The sequence below is a fragment of the Triticum dicoccoides genome, chromosome 1A (assembly GCF_002162155.2).
Source record: "Triticum dicoccoides isolate Atlit2015 ecotype Zavitan chromosome 1A, WEW_v2.0, whole genome shotgun sequence".
Taxonomy (NCBI): Eukaryota; Viridiplantae; Streptophyta; class Magnoliopsida; order Poales; family Poaceae; genus Triticum; species Triticum dicoccoides.
Window position 1 is genome coordinate 70,131,228 of NC_041380.1, and position 12,997 is coordinate 70,144,224.

Below are 12,997 nucleotides of genomic sequence, written 5' to 3' on the forward strand. Positions count from 1 at the left end.
TTGACCTTATGACAACTAGAACCGGATACTTAATAAAACACACCCTTCCAAGTTCCACAGACAACCCGGTGATCGCTTTTCCGCAGGGCGACGAGGAGAGGATTGCCGGGTAGGATTATGCTATGCGATGCTACTGGAGATGCTGCTTGGAGATGCTACTTGGAGATGCTACTTGGAGGACCTCAATCTACTCTCTTCTACATGCTGCAAGACGGAGGCTGCCAGAAGCGTAGTCTTCGACAGGATTAGCTATCCCCCTCTTATTCTGGCATTCTGCAGTTCAGTCCACTGATATGGCCTCTTTACACATATACCCATGCATATGTAGTGTAGCTCCTTGCTTGCGAGTACTTTGGATGAGTACTCACGGTTGCTTTCTCCCCTCTTTTTCCCCTTTCCTTTCTTTCTGGTTGTCGCAACCAGATGCTGGAGTCCAGGAGCCAGGAGCCAGCGTCGACGACGTCTACTACCCCGGAGGTGCCTACTACTACGTGCAGGCCGCTGACGACGTCCAGGAGTAGTTAGGAGGATCCCAGGCAGGAGGCCTGCGCCTCTTTCGATCTGTATCCCAGTTTGTGCTAGCCTTCTTAAGGCAAACTTCTTTAACTTATGTCTGTACTCAGATATTGTTGCTTCCGCTGACTCGTCTATGATCGAGCACTTGTATTCGAGCCCTCGAGGCCCCTGGCTTGTATTATGATGCTTGTATGACTTATTTATGTTTTAGAGTTGTGTTGTGATATCTTCCCGTGAGTCCCTGATCTTGATCGTACACATTTGCGTGCATGATTAGTGTACGATTGAATCGGGGGCGTCACACTGTTAGATGTGCTGGACGCCCTCCTTCGGTGAGAAAAGAATCTAAGGTTGATAAGCTTATTCGCCAAGCAAACGAAAAGAAGAAGAAAAAAGAACAAATGGAGAAGAAAAAGGCTGCAATAAAGGAGAAGAAGGAAGCTGAAAAAGAGGTATCATTTCGAATATTACATTTTTCAGTTGTGAAAAAGAAGACCTAAATTCACACTTGTGAGCTCAGTAAAATTGTATTTGTTTCAGGCTCGCTCCTTGAATATGAAAAATAAAAGGTCCAGCAAAAAAAGAAAAACCTCAGAGGATGATATTCTACAACAAAATGCTATAGAACATATGGTATCTAATTCTTGCTCCCGGCTGTTTAGCAATATTTTTTCATGTATTTTACTGACTTCTTGCAATCTAAAACAGAGTCAACAAGATGTTTATTTGGATGGCCAGGCTTGTAGTATCACAGCTCAGGTATCTTTATTTCTCATCCTTTTATTTCTAGTAAACACTTGAGCAGCAATGTTATTTTATCACCTTCTTTGGACAGGAATCATTTGACTTGGGCATTAACGCTGGCAACATAAATGTACCCCAAGAATCGACTACGGTATCATTTGGAGGTTTATCGACAATGGTTATGCCTCCAATCCTAGGAGAATATACAAGTATGTTGTTTCAAGTTCAGCAAGGATCGACTGTAGTGCCCAGTTCTGCTGAGTTGCACTTTGATGGAATTGGAGGGCGGAACAATACGGTGGATCAGAGTTAGACAAGATTTATGTCATTTCAAGTGGTTGGATGCAGTACTTTCTATGCACTTGGCAACTTTAATGTAATAGCTGAAAGACACCCGGGCACCAAATTTATATTTTGTCATCAGGATTTTTCCCTAAAGTACCAGATTTGCTTTATGAGATTGTTATACTTTTGCAATTTTCCTTGGATATGTGTACGTGCGCATTGCCGCTAGCTAATTCTCATGAATGAGAGTTTTCTGTCTCACACATTTGCAATAGAACAAGGATGTTTCCATCAGGACAGATTTCTTATTCATAATTCTAGTTGGAACATTATGATCACAACTTATACGTCACACAGGATTTACCATCCATCAATTTTTCAAGAAACAAACAACCTTGTATATTGATCTAATTCATAAGGTCTGATTTTACAACCACACAAAATCATATAATGAAAAGTACACGTTACAATCAACACCAACTACGCGAGCAATTCTGTATGGAACTTGCACACTCCAGTCATCTTCTCCACATACACACGCATAATCTGCAATCATATGTGGTCTGATTTTGGTCTCTTTTGATTCGGTGAAACAACACTAAATGTTTCACCGAATTGATTGCATAGAGAATACCACTGCTGCTAGAGTGTCTATTCCTCTCCCTGCAAAACATAACAAAATTCAGTCCTTGCACAAAATTCAGAGCTTCCCCTAAATTCAGATTAGCAGGAAGCAAAACTGAAGCAAAATTCAGAGCTACCAGTTTGGCACTTTAGCTCGTCCATCTGGTCCAGCTGCGGGGGGGGATGAGAACGTCGACGCTGCCCTGCATGCTCAGGAGCAGGTCGATCAGCATCGTCAGCCGCCGTACGACTAGCATGTACGCCGCCCAGGGCTCCACGGGGCTCGCCCACGGCGCTTCCAGCGTCTATACGACGAGGCCGCCTCGCCTCTCTGAAGGAGCCGGCCGTCACGCTGCCGACGAGCAGGGGATCGCCTGGTCGCCCTGGAGGAACCGGTCCTGACACTGCCGACAAGCAGGGGATCGCCTCGACGCATCGGAGGAGGCAGCCATGGGGCATCCAACGAGGAGGAAGTCGCCTCGCCGCCTGAAGGTAGCACATCCTGACGCGTCGAAAGAGATCGCATCCACACAGCCATGAGGGGAACTGGAGCAGATAGCTTGGCCGATCTGGGCGAGCCGGTCGTCGCTTGGGAGAGAAAGGAAACCGCCGGGATTTTTATTTTTTATTTTATCTTTTTCTTTTCAGTTCAGCGCGCGCTCGCACCCTCGCAGCCACGTCGGACGGACTCCTAGTCAGCCTGTAAAACGCCCGTAATCTCCTGTACGTGTAGCATTATTGGTCCCAGAGACCCAGACACGATTTCGCTAAACCGAGCGTCCGCGCCTCGACCGCTCGTTGCCAGCATATCGCACGGCCCACGAGCGCCAAGTGTTTCCTGGTCGGGGCAAGACGCGGTTCTCTCACGCGCTATCCGACAAAACCCAGCGCCACGCCCCGCGCCTTATCCCCAGCGCGATGCCCTGCCTCCAACAGCGCCCCTTTAGCCGCCGCCGCCGTCGGACCCTCGCCGCTCAGCGCGCCTTCAGCTGCCGCCCCACCCTCTAGCGCGTCTGCCGCTGCACCTACACAGCCGGATGCAACCCCGTGCTCTTCCCCACCGGCGACCCCACCCATCCGAGGTCCTCCTCCCCCTCACGTCGCCCGCGACCCTGTTCTCCTACTGACCGCCGCTATCCGCCTCTGGTGCGCCACCGCGTGTGAACCCGGACGGATCCGAGGAGCTTCACGTTGGACCCGCCCGTCCCACGTCTTCCTGTGGAACTCCGCCATCTAGACGCCTTGCCGACGCCGATGAGTCCTGCGCCGCCACCCCTCATGCCACAGCCGCGAGGCTCGGATCTCGCTCCGTCTCGACACCATCCATTTCATCTTCGGCGAGGACAGACCGCTCATGGAGCTCCACGTCTTTCGGGAGGTCTTCTCCAGGGCGCCCGCTCATGTGGAGGCTTCTGGGTTCACGGGGAAGCACGGCAGGACCTTCAGGGTGGCCGTGACGTTGCTGCTTCCCGGTGCTCACTTCGTGCAGATGTGCCCCGAGGCGAGCCTCAAGGTCCTGCCGCCTCCGCTGTTTCGCGGCGACCACATGGTCAGGTGCATGCCGGAGGAGGCCTTGTCATGGAAGCGCCTGGTGTGTGTGCATTATCAAATCAGACAGAGCAGAAATAACGGTGATCCTTTCGATTTGGATATCAAGGTGAGTATTTAGTGCCCAGGAACATGGTGCTCGCCAGAATGCTAATAAAATATTTCAGTGTGCTTTGCGGCTCTCAATGTCCTACTGCCGACGCTTTAGGTTAGTTGATTATAATTTCTGCACGGCTGCACAACAAAGCATTCAGTCTTGGTTGAATATCACGATCTTACTTTTTGCAGTGCTTTTTTCTTGAGAAAATTATCAAATAGTTGTAGTTGCACATATGAAGGGCATCGTCATCCCCCTAGGGCGACTCGGGCGGCCAGAAACCTAGGCGCCACCGCCGCAAACTCCCTCCTCTTCTCCCTCCGCCGTCGCCGGAAGACGCCGCTGGGCTAAGCCTGGGGGCCGACGGCGGTGGCGGGGATCTCCTCTCTCGCGCGTCTTCGGGGTGGGGCGGACCCCAAGGCGTGTGGTGGCGCGACCGATCTGGGATCTGCGGCGCGGCGGATGGCGGCAGGCGGTAGGAGGCCGGCCCGTCCTCGGATGGCGACGGCTTGGCGCGGCGAAGGCCAGGGCTGCGGGCGCTGCGGATGGCCCTTCGGGCGGCGGCTGACTTGGCTGCGGTGGCGTGCATGCTGTCTTCAGATCGGTGACATCGGCGTGGAGGGCCTGGTGGTCTCGTCGGCGGCACCTCCGATCAGATCTGTTCTGACCGGTGCAGCCGGCGGTGGTGGTCATCTCTTCCGTCAGAGGTGGTCGGCCTGAGGGTGGGTGTTCGGATCTCGGGATCCGTCATCTGGCACCAGCTGCGAGTCGGGGAGATGTAGTTGCCGGTGAAAACCGAGCCGACGGTGGGCGATGGCGGCGTTCCACGTCGTTACCTTGATGAAGGCATCGTCATGTGACTTCCGTCGACCCACTCGTATTGCTCTGGGGGAAACCCTAGGATCTGGTGTTCCAGACCGGATGATGGCGACACTGTGGTGTCGTTTCTCTCTTGGGAGCGTCGTTTTGTGGAGCAGCGCTGGAAGTCAGAGGCAGGAGGTGGAGCGGCTTCGTCTTGCACGAAGCTTCGGCGGAGATGTCAAGTCATGCCTGACCGACAGGTGCTATGCTTGGTCATGCCTGGTCGGCAGGTGATACGCACGACAGATCCTCCAAGGGCTTAAAGCTGTGTCGGCTGGTGGTACGTGGCAGCATGGCGCTGAGGTCTATCAGTGGTATACCTGGCCATGGGAAGCCCGACCCGGCCCGACCCGACGCTGCTCCCGGGCCGGGCTTAGGCCTAGATTTTGAGCCCGATGGCTGGGCCAGGCCCGGGCCCGTCGTTTTTGCATTTTTCTGAAGGTCGGGCTAGGCCGGGCCGGAGACCGGCGGGCTTTTACGTGTTAGGGACGGGCTCGGGCTCAAAAAACAGGCCCGATGGCCGGGCCCGGGCCTGGGTTTTTTGCGTCGGGCTTGGCTAGGCCCGGCCCGAGGTATGGCCAGGTATAATCAGTGGCGACCGCGATATGTACAGCTGTTTGCGCGCAGGGAGGAGGTGTCATTGGGCGCCGTGGTGGCATCGACAATAGGTAGACCGAGCAAGGTTGATGCATCAGTACAATTCTGAAGATGGAGCGGCGGTAGTTGTCAGCGGCGGCCTCTGAGAGCACGCCGGACCAGTGTGTGCCCCAGACCCGGTGTCACACCCTAGCTAGTCATGCATCAGAGTGTGTGCATCATGTTTAAAATTTCCATTTAACTTGAAATGGGGATTGTGAAACCCTCAGAATCATTCCTGAAAATGATCCAAATAAAAATTTCTCCAAAAGGGTCCAAGAAAATGCTCATGTTGCTCTCTGAAAATATTGGACAGAGATAAAAATCAAACCAATATTTTTAAGAGCTCATAGGTATTTATTTTGGGCATTTGGAATTAATGCATAAATATTTGCATTGGAAATATATTAATTATATATTAATATATGTCCAAATATTATGCCAATTATAAAGGAGCTCTGGAATAATATATCTAGCTCCTGCAAAAATTGGCATAAGTTAAATAAATGATTTAATATATTATTTAAATCAAAACAAATGTCAGAAATTAGAAAACAGAAAAATAAATAACAGGAGGAGCTTACCTGGGCTCCTCCACTGTGCGGCCCAGCCAGCTGGCCGGCCCAGCCAGCAGGCGGCCCAGCCCGCCTCCCTCCTCTGTCGTCTTCGTCCTCGACAGAGGGAGGGGAGTGTGGCCGGCGCGCGCGCGCGCCACCGTGCCACGCCACCTGCTCGGCTGCCTGCCTGCCCTCCCCTCCTCGCTCGATGCCCCGGACGACGCCACGCCTCCCCCCTGCTCTCTCTCACTCTCCCTCAGTTCCTCCCTCCTCTCCCTCGCTCTCTCTCTCGCACGGCCGAACACCACCCTCGCCGCCGTTCGCCATAGCAGCCGTCACCGGCCACCCCTCGCTCCCCCGACTAGCTCAGGAGCTCCGCCTCGACCCCCTCTTCCTCCCCACCGCTCCACGGGTCTCCGGAAGCCCTGCATCGCCGCCTACGTCGCCGTTCCCCTCCTCGGCCACCGGAGGTCATCGCCGTCGATTCGCTGCACTCCGGCCGTCCCCGAGCCCGCTAACCATCCCTGCAGCTCCGCGGTGAGCCACTGATTCGATTCCCCCTTGCCCCGTCGTCCCTAGCCTTCTGTAGCTGCCGGCCCCTTGAGCTCCGAAGCTCGACGCCGCCGGCGATGTCGCCGTCGTGGCCACGGTCACCGTAGCGCCCAACCGAGCACACCCACGCCCTCACCGCACCGCGTAGAAGCCGTAGGTGCCAACCCGCATCCCCGCAGCCGTTGTAGCCTCGACCCCGAGCTCAACCGAGCTCCGGCAGCCGCCACGGTCGTCGCCGTCGACGGTACAGGCCACCCCAGGCACGGCCACCACCACCGTTCGACGCGCGGGAGCAAGAGCTCTCCAACGAGCCCAAGCACGGCCTCGCCCGTGCCCTGTAGCGCGATCCCGCATCGCGCCGCCGTCTCGGGCCTCGCCGGCGTCATGTCGCCGGTGGGTTTGACCCACCTTGACCACGGCAGGAACCCCCCTGTGTCCCTGACAGGTGGGCCCAGCCCTGTAGCTAATTAGGATTAGCACTAACCGAATCAGTTAAACTAACTACCCCCCTGACACTGACAGTGGGCCCCAGCGCCACTAACCCCTAATTAGGATTAAATTAACCCTGTTTAACCCCCCCTGTCACTGACGTGTGGACCCCACACGTCAGGTTTGACCTCATCCAGCCGCAGTTGACCACTGACGTCATGCTGACGTCATGCCGGCGCAATATTTATATTTCTGGATTTAAATTAAATCAGGAAATTCCAGAATATTATTTAAACTTCAAAAATTCATAACTTTTAATCTGTAACTCCAAATCAGACAAATTATATATGAAAAATGATCAGAAAAATCCAATCTATCCATCTGTACTATTTTCATGCATGATCAAACAAGTTAAATTGATGTTTTAAGCAGAACAAGGAAAAGCACTTTAAAAGGCCATGTTTGAGTTGGAAATTTGAATCTTTGATTCAAATTTGTTCAAACCCTTCTGGTTTTAGTTGCATTAGCCCAACACACTCATATTGCCATGTTTCATGCATGCATCATATTGTTGCACATTGTTTGGTGATGGTTGTGTATCGGTGTCCTTTGCGACAGGTTCTGCCCCCGAGGAGTACCGTGATAACCCCGACGAAGAGCAATACCAGTGCACCGACCCGTCAGGCAAGCAACCAACCATTTGATCATATCGATACAATCCCATGTTCTCGCTCCTGCTCTCTTTTACTGCATTAAGACAACGCGTTTCAAACTGCTGTGTGCTACGGTAGTTGAACCCATTTCCTCTGCATGACCTGTCATTGCCACAGTAACTAGATGAAACCCACTAGCATGTGTAGGAGTTGATTGAGCCATATGTATGTGTTGTTCCTACCTTGCTATGCCTGCTATGCTTAGAGTCGTGTCAGGTCTGGTTCATCTGGGTGATGGGCTAGAGTGAAATGATTATGTCGGTAATGAGAGTGGTGTGGTGAACACGATTTGGTAAAGGTATCGATGAGAGGCCATGTAGGAGTACATGGTGGGTTGTTTCATTGAAGCCGACCTTAAGCACTGAGATCTGTATGCGTGATTTAAGATACAACTACTACCATGCATTGGGCCCTGAAATATGACCCCGCTCGACTTCTTATTCACCCTAGCTCTCTGTCCAGGAGTTGCAAGTAGTTTCTGGTGTTTGTAGCCTACTGGAGGCCGTGGACAGCGCTGACTGTAGGGGTGGGCTGTGATGCGGTAGGTACGTGGCCGGGTGTACCGAATACCCGTTAGGTATCTCGGGAACCCTGTTCACATCGTTCGGGGCCGTATGGGAAACCCCGGCCGGACTCCCTGCGGATGGAACCTAAATAGGCGATAAACCTGGACTAGAGGCTTAAGTGTTTAGGTAGGTCGTGGTCTACACCCACGTCGGCTTTCGCTTGAAGTCTGCCGAGCACATGTCGTGTGCAGATGCTAAGTGGTGGAAACATGTATGAAGAAGTACACCCCTGCAGGGTGATCATAATCTATTCGAATAGCCGCGTCCGCGGTAAAGGACTACTTGGTTGCCTATATAGTTCATAGACAAGTAAATGGAAACTGTTAAAAGCCTCAAGATAAGTGTGAGTGCCGAGGATGGCTCTTCCGTAGGAAGACGGAGGTGGATCCTCGGTAGTGTATTGAAATGGTGAGTAGTGGACTCGTGTGCGCAAAACCATTTCAAGTTGGAGTATCGTAGGATAGCCTAGCCAAGAGTCAAAGCTGGCTTGCTGCAATAACTCCACCAACCCTTCTTGATACTAAGCATGTATGTAGGATCTGATGTAAGTCTTGCTGAGTACCTTTGTACTCATGTTGCTATAATTTACATTTTTACAGAAGACGCTGCAACCCCTTCTGATGGGTTCTATGTAGACGTTGACATCAACGAGTAGGCTAAAGACCCAGGTGGTGACCCTGAGCTTGTGAAGGACCACGTAGTATAGCTAGGCTTTCCAAGCCTCTTTTATTTTATTAGTTGTCTGTACTCAGACAAGTTACTTCCGCTGCTGGTTGTATGACTGTATGACTTGTATGTTGGGTCGTGAGACCCGTACCTTTGTGTATGTTATGTATGGCTTCCTGAGCCTTAAATAAAGTACTTGAGTCGTAGAGTCATGTTGTGATGCTTCGTTGTATTTGCACATATCGAGCATACTGTGTGTATGATTGAAATGCTTGGTATGTGTGGGATCTGACTATCTAGTTGTTTATCTTTAGTAGCCTCTCTTACCGGGAAATGTCTCCTAGTGTTACCGCTGAGCCATGGTAGCTTGCTACTGCTCTGGAACACTTAGGCTGGCCGGCATGTGTCCTTCTTCGTTCCTGTGTCTGTCCCTTCGGGGAAATGTCACGCTTTGAGTACCGGAGTCCTGTTAGCCCGCTACAGCCCGGTTTACCGGAGTCCTGCTAGCCCAGTGCTACAGCCCGGACCCACTTGCTGATGACCGACACGTTCGAAGATGGGTCATGGATGCCTGTCCCTGTAAGTCTGTGCCACTTTGGGTTTACGACTAGTCATGTCAGCCCGGGCTCTTTATCATATGGATGCTAGCGACACTATCATATACGTGAGCCAAAAGGCGCAAACGGTCCCGGGCAAAGGTAAGGCGACACCCGTGGGGATACCGTGCGTGAGGCCGCAAAGTGATATGAGGTGTTACCGGCTAGATCGATGTGACATCGAGTCGGGGTCCTGACAGCGTTGGCATCAGAGCCGGACTGCCTGTAGGTTCTCCAAGCCAAACTGGTCGATGTTGAGTCTAGAAATTCTTTAGTTATATGTAGGGGAATTGTTTGTGGGTTGGAATGTAAGGCTCTTTTTACTCCTTTATCTTATGACATTCTGATCTGAGTCAGTCCATTCTTCCACCGGGGGTTAAGGAATTAGGATCTGTTCTCTCTATCAGGATCACGTGTTACTAATCAGTAGTACCTTATAAGTTTGATGGATACAAGCCTAGTTCAGTTCTACTACCACATTATGTTGTTAGAATGGATTCAGAACTTTGATATGATGATGTTGAGTGTGTACGAAATCCTTTGTCAAATGTCTCAAAATCCTTCTTGAGCATTTACAGCTGTTATGCTGCCGAAATTTTGCTAGGAATTCTAATGCCTTTGCATTATGATTGTGCTTTCAGATGGCCACTCGCGACCTCAATCAAGTGGTTCGCCTGACTCGATGCCTAGATGTACCCGGCCATACTGCCAAGTTGGTCAGGGTAATGACTGAGGCTGGATACCGTTGGTATCCTGAGTACACGGTCGAGGAGCAATTCCGGGGCTTCAATCAAAGCCAGTATCTCTGCACTGTCCGGATATTTCCATCTTATCCTGGATCCACCGAGCCCCTTCACTGCTCCTATGGACTCGGGGTTACTATTGAGATGGCTGTGCAGGACGCCTCCTACTCTATGATGACCATTATGCGAGTCAGATCTGGTCTATTTCGGGACTCTGATTTCCGGTATATGCCAGGATCACTTCCGGGAGCACAAGGGTATCTCCAAGCTATCTATGCTGACCCCACTCAGGAGGATTCACGGACTCGCACCACTGCTGAGATGCTCGAGGATAAGGACCGTGAAAATCGGGCCTTAAGGTTAGAGCTCTTCAATACCCGTGCTGACCACTGGGCCACTTTGACTCGGTTCGCACCGGCGGTGCAAGCTGGATGTTCAGATATGCGCGATCTCTATCCTGTGAGATCTGCTCTGCCAGACGTGATGGGTTGGCGTGATGTAGGAGGCATCACCCCAGCTCGCGGTCCCCGCAGGCCACCGTCTGTTGGTCCAAGACCTCATCCTAGCCCCTATGGTCCACAAGCTCCGCGAGATCGTCTGTTTCCGGATGATCATGTTGAGCTTCCAGGCTATGGAGGTGACTTCTACGAGGACTACTACGGATCGGTCTGAGTTAGTGGTAGTATCACTAGTTCGCACTAGCTGTGTCGTCTATCGTCCCGCGTGACTCGTGGGATATGACCTAGTTTGTACTCTTTCCGGAGGTGTAGAAAAATAATGTATAGGAGCTTGGGATGCCTCCGATGAGATGTAATCCTTTTCTCACCGTAATAGTACTTTGTTTGGTCTTGTACTAAACCCTGTATGGTGTGTATGACGATGGAATAAAAGAAGCAGTTTCTGTTTTTACCATGTCATACGGATGATCATCTTGCATTTCGAGTTATTCCTTACATTCTGTATCCTATGTTGGAATTTTATCATTCTGACTAAATCATTGTCTTGTTTACCTAGGATGGTCAACACGCACGCTAACCCTGCTTCTCAAGAGCAGGCCGAAGGCAGTGAAGGCAGGAATGAAAATCTGCCTCATCCTCCTTCCCTAGCCGAGGTTATGATGGAAGCTGAGAGAAACAAGCGGGAGACCAACCGTTTGTTGGAGCGTATTGAACAGAACACAACACACCATCAGAGGATTAACGTGGTGTCACTCAGTGATTTTATCAAATTGCATCCACCCACGTTCCACCACTCCGTCGAGCCTCTCGACGCTGATGACTGGCTTCGCAGTATCTCTCACAAGCTGCGTTCCGCGCTAGTAGCTGAGGCTGACAAGGTCACCTTTGCTGCATATCATCTTGAAGGCCCCGCCAGTCTATGGTGGGAGAATTATGGAGCTATGCGCCCAGCAGGCCATGTCACTACTTGGGCTGAGTTCAGTGAGGCTTTCCGTGAACATCACATTCCGGAGGGTCTCATGGACCGTAAACGTGAAGAATTTTGCAGTTTCACCCAAGGCCGACTTTCTGTGGATGTTTACAGCAGGGAGTTTGGTAATCTCGCACGATATGCAACCGAGGAAGTTTCTACTGACGCCAAGAAGCAAGCAAGGTTCCGTAAGGGCCTTAGTCCTGAGCTTCGCCGTGACCTCCGTCTGCATGAGTGCACATCTTTTCAGAAACTTGTCAACAAAGCCATCAGTGCTGAAACTGGTCAGACTGACTATGACGCAACACGCAAGCATGGCCGTGACATGGGTTCCTCATCCGGTGCTGGTCCTCAGAAGCGCCGCGTGTGGGTACCCAACACCGCCCTGCCACCCAGGTTCACACCGAGGCCATCTTTCCAGGCGCCTCGCCCTGTTCAACAGTCTGCTCCGGCCAAGCCCTATGGGGGTCCAACTAACAATGCTCCTCCACGTACCAGTTCCGTGACTTGTTTCAAGTGTGGGGAATCTGGTCACTATATGCGTGAGTGTCCCCAGACCAACCCCAACCAGTCTGCTAAAGCTGTTGGCCGTGGCAAGCCGACAGGAAAAATATTCCACGCCAAGCCGGTCACCGCTTCACGTGGCCATGTCAACTGTATCTCTGCCGAAGAAGCTCAAGAGGATCCCAACGTCGTTCTCGGTACGCTTCTTGTTAATTGCCACCCGGCATCTGTTCTTTTTGATACAGGAGCCTCTCATTCTTTTATATCCGAAAATTATGCTCGTTTGCATAACATTGCATTCTGTGACATGCCATCCACTATGGAAATTTCTACTCCTGGTTCTAGATGGCAGACCTCTAGGGTAAGTTATGGAAATGAAATCCAAGTCGACAGACTTGTTTTCCTCGCGTCTTTGATAGCCCTTAAATCTTCAGATATTAATATCATTCTGGGTATGGACTGGATGTCGGCTCATCATGCCCAAATTGATTGCTTCTCTAGGACTGTTCAACTCACCCATCCTTCGGGGAAGATAGTCAATGTCTTGACCCGAATAGCCAAGCGACAATTATATTCTCTTAACGCCAGCCCTTTGCCAGACCTTGAGGACATTCCGATAGTCCGTGACTTCCCGGATGTCTTTCCAGAGGAATTGCCAGGTGTTCCACCTGACAGGGATGTTGAGTTCGTAATAGACCTCATTCCAGGAACCGTTCCGATTGCTAGAAGACCTTATAAGATGGCACCCCTAGAACTAGCCGAGCTTAAGAAACAACTCGATGAGTCCTTGAAAAAGGGTTTCATCCGCCCTAGTTCATCTCCGTGGGCTTGCCCCGTCCTATTCGTCAAGAAGAAGGATGGTACGGACCGGATGGTTGTAGATTACCGACCTGTCAATTTGGTCACAATCAAGAACAAATATCCGCTTCCCA

The 12,997-nt window shown here is 51.4% G+C and overlaps 1 protein-coding gene across 1 annotated transcript; it reads left to right on the top strand.

The window, feature by feature from the left end:
• Positions 1 to 3,028: 3,028 nt before the first annotated feature.
• On the top strand, positions 3,029 to 8,785 carry LOC119366011. Its single transcript, XM_037631694.1, has 2 exons — positions 3,029 to 3,826; positions 8,728 to 8,785. Exons 1-2 carry the CDS (start codon positions 3,524 to 3,526, stop codon positions 8,761 to 8,763), a joined length of 339 nt encoding a protein of 112 aa, XP_037487591.1. The 5' UTR covers positions 3,029 to 3,523; the 3' UTR covers positions 8,764 to 8,785.
• Positions 8,786 to 12,997: the final 4,212 nt, after the last annotated feature.